The sequence below is a fragment of the Monopterus albus genome, unplaced genomic scaffold (genome assembly GCF_001952655.1).
Source record: "Monopterus albus unplaced genomic scaffold, M_albus_1.0 scaffold166.1, whole genome shotgun sequence".
In the NCBI taxonomy this organism is placed as follows: Eukaryota; Metazoa; Chordata; class Actinopteri; order Synbranchiformes; family Synbranchidae; genus Monopterus; species Monopterus albus.
Genome location: NW_018128046.1, coordinates 1,076,566 through 1,078,767, shown reverse-complemented (window position 1 = coordinate 1,078,767; position 2,202 = coordinate 1,076,566). Strand labels below are relative to the sequence as shown.

General features: G+C 39.4%; 1 protein-coding gene across 1 annotated transcript in view; it reads left to right on the top strand.

Moving 5' to 3' along the window:
• ptpn23a (protein tyrosine phosphatase, non-receptor type 23, a) overlaps nt 1–2,202 on the top strand; it is a 25,134-nt gene that overhangs the window by 7,517 nt on the left and 15,415 nt on the right. Inside the window, exons 4-8 of the mRNA XM_020615507.1 lie at nt 738–814; nt 1,495–1,544; nt 1,621–1,752; nt 1,834–1,914; nt 2,007–2,138. Of these exons, the coding sequence (XP_020471163.1) occupies nt 738–814; nt 1,495–1,544; nt 1,621–1,752; nt 1,834–1,914; nt 2,007–2,138 (472 nt within the window). The remainder of the gene's footprint in view (nt 1–737; nt 815–1,494; nt 1,545–1,620; nt 1,753–1,833; nt 1,915–2,006; nt 2,139–2,202) is intronic.

Genomic DNA, 2,202 nt, shown 5'->3' with positions numbered 1-2,202 from the left:
ACACACTCTTGTGTGTTACAGCCTGCTCAGTGTTTTATAACTAAGGTGTCACTTTATTTTTAAGCTCATTTAATAAGACAAGTTGAACCAGAACAGACTCATTTGGAGCAGCATAGAAACACATACAGTACACACATGGATCACTGTGTAGAGCTATGGGCAGCTTCTGCACAACTTCTATAATTAATTAAAGTCCCACTCCAGAAACATTTTCATTTTTATATTTGTATATAAAAATACTTTACTATAAACAATATGCAGTCTAACACAGCTTTTCCTCAAAAAAATTTCAGTGGGCCTCTGTAATAGGAATGAACATTGCCCCTCATTGTGCATTCCAGGATCTATGAATGTTGCCGTCATCCCTTATGTGGATTTGAATAATTTTGCACGCCCAATTTTTCAGTTTTTTATTTGTTAAAAAAGTTTGAAATATCCAATAAATTTCGTTCCACTTCATGATTGTGTCCCACTTGTTGATTCTTCACAAAAAATTACAGTTTTATATCTTTATGTTTGAAGCCTGAAATGTGGCAAAAGGTCGCAAAGTTCAAGGGGGCCGAATACTTTCGCAAGGCACTGTAGCTCATAACTCATATGTCTTATGTATTTGGGTTAACCCCAACCCTTGTCTTTTTTTTTTTTTTTTTTAATTTATGAAGGATACATCTTAAGAAAATCATACTAAATACACGCTAAACTCCATTGTATTTTTTTTTTTCAATCTTTGTGTGCAGGACTGAAATTTTCTCTGGAAAAACAGTCACCCATGATGACATCAGCTATGAGCAAGCCTGCATCCTCTACAATCTTGGTGAGTTAAGACACATAGAGAAGTTTATTTTAAACTAGACCAGTTAGTGGCGCTCATTAAAGCAGTTAAACTAACTACTTTGAAGAAATGACCCTTTGCATGTAAAGAACTGAATGATAAAGAGGGACAGTCCAGGCTCAGACGTCGCCTAGCTAACTGACATGGATCAGAAATGTCCTCAGTTTTCTTCTCATGAAGAGTTTAGCTTCAAAATTCATTTTAAAATTACGAGCACAGTTATTTTGCAGGCAACAGGAACATTTAGCCCTAAATAGCTGGTGAGTTTTTTTCTAAGATTTTTATGAACAATATTTTTGTAGATTTTTCTTTATATCATAGCTGGTCTCATTTTTTAAGAGTAACTGTTCATCAGTAACATTTGATTCATGTTCAACAATCCAGTCAGGCTCACATGATGCACAACTGCATGACAACTGAAATGATCAATTAAAATGACCAGTAATCCTTTTAAAGTGCACAGTGAGCATGCCAGTGGGTTTTAAGATGCGTTTTGAAAAGAGTGAGCCTGTCCTTTAACGATTATATAAGCTTACTTACTTTGAGGAAAACTGTGGACAATTAAAAATGATAGTCAGTGTGTAGCAAACTGGCCAGTATCTGCTGAATGTGAAGAACAAAGTCTGCTGAGGTCATTGAACCTCACTGTGGACTCTCCATAGGGGCCCTGCACTCCATGTTGGGAGCCATGGACAACCGGGTGTCCGAGGAGGTGAGAGACACACACATGCTCACAAAACAAATGTTCATGCCCACACATTCCTTCTGACTCTGTGCTCTGCCTCTAGGGGATGAAGGTGTCGTGCACACACTTCCAGTGCTCGGCGGGAGCTTTCTCCTACCTGAGAGACCATTTCAGCCACAACTTTAGCGTAGACATGAGCCACCAGATCCTTAACCTCAATATCAACCTTATGTTGGTAGGTGACACATGTAAATAGGCACATATACAAACACACACTGCTACAGACATGTCTCACCATGCTGTGTGTCTCTCCCAGGGCCAGGCTCAGGAGTGTCTTCTGGAGAAATCCATGCTGGACAACAGGAAGAGTTTCTTGGTTGCCCGCATCAGTGCTCAGGTCAGTGGCATTAAATATTAAATACATTTAGTAAAATCATATCAGCCAGTAAATAAAATATTAGAGGGTAATAAGTGGCTGTGATGCTGCAGGTGGTGGATTACTATAAAGAGGCCTGCAGGGCTCTGGAGAACTCGGAGACAGCCTCCATGCTGGGAAAGATCCAGAAGGACTGGAAGAAACTGGTCCAGATGAAGATCTACTACTTTGCTGCTATTGCACATGTGAGTCTCATGGGAGAGAAGTTGTGTGTGTGGTAAATCAGTACATGTATGAACATGCTTGTGT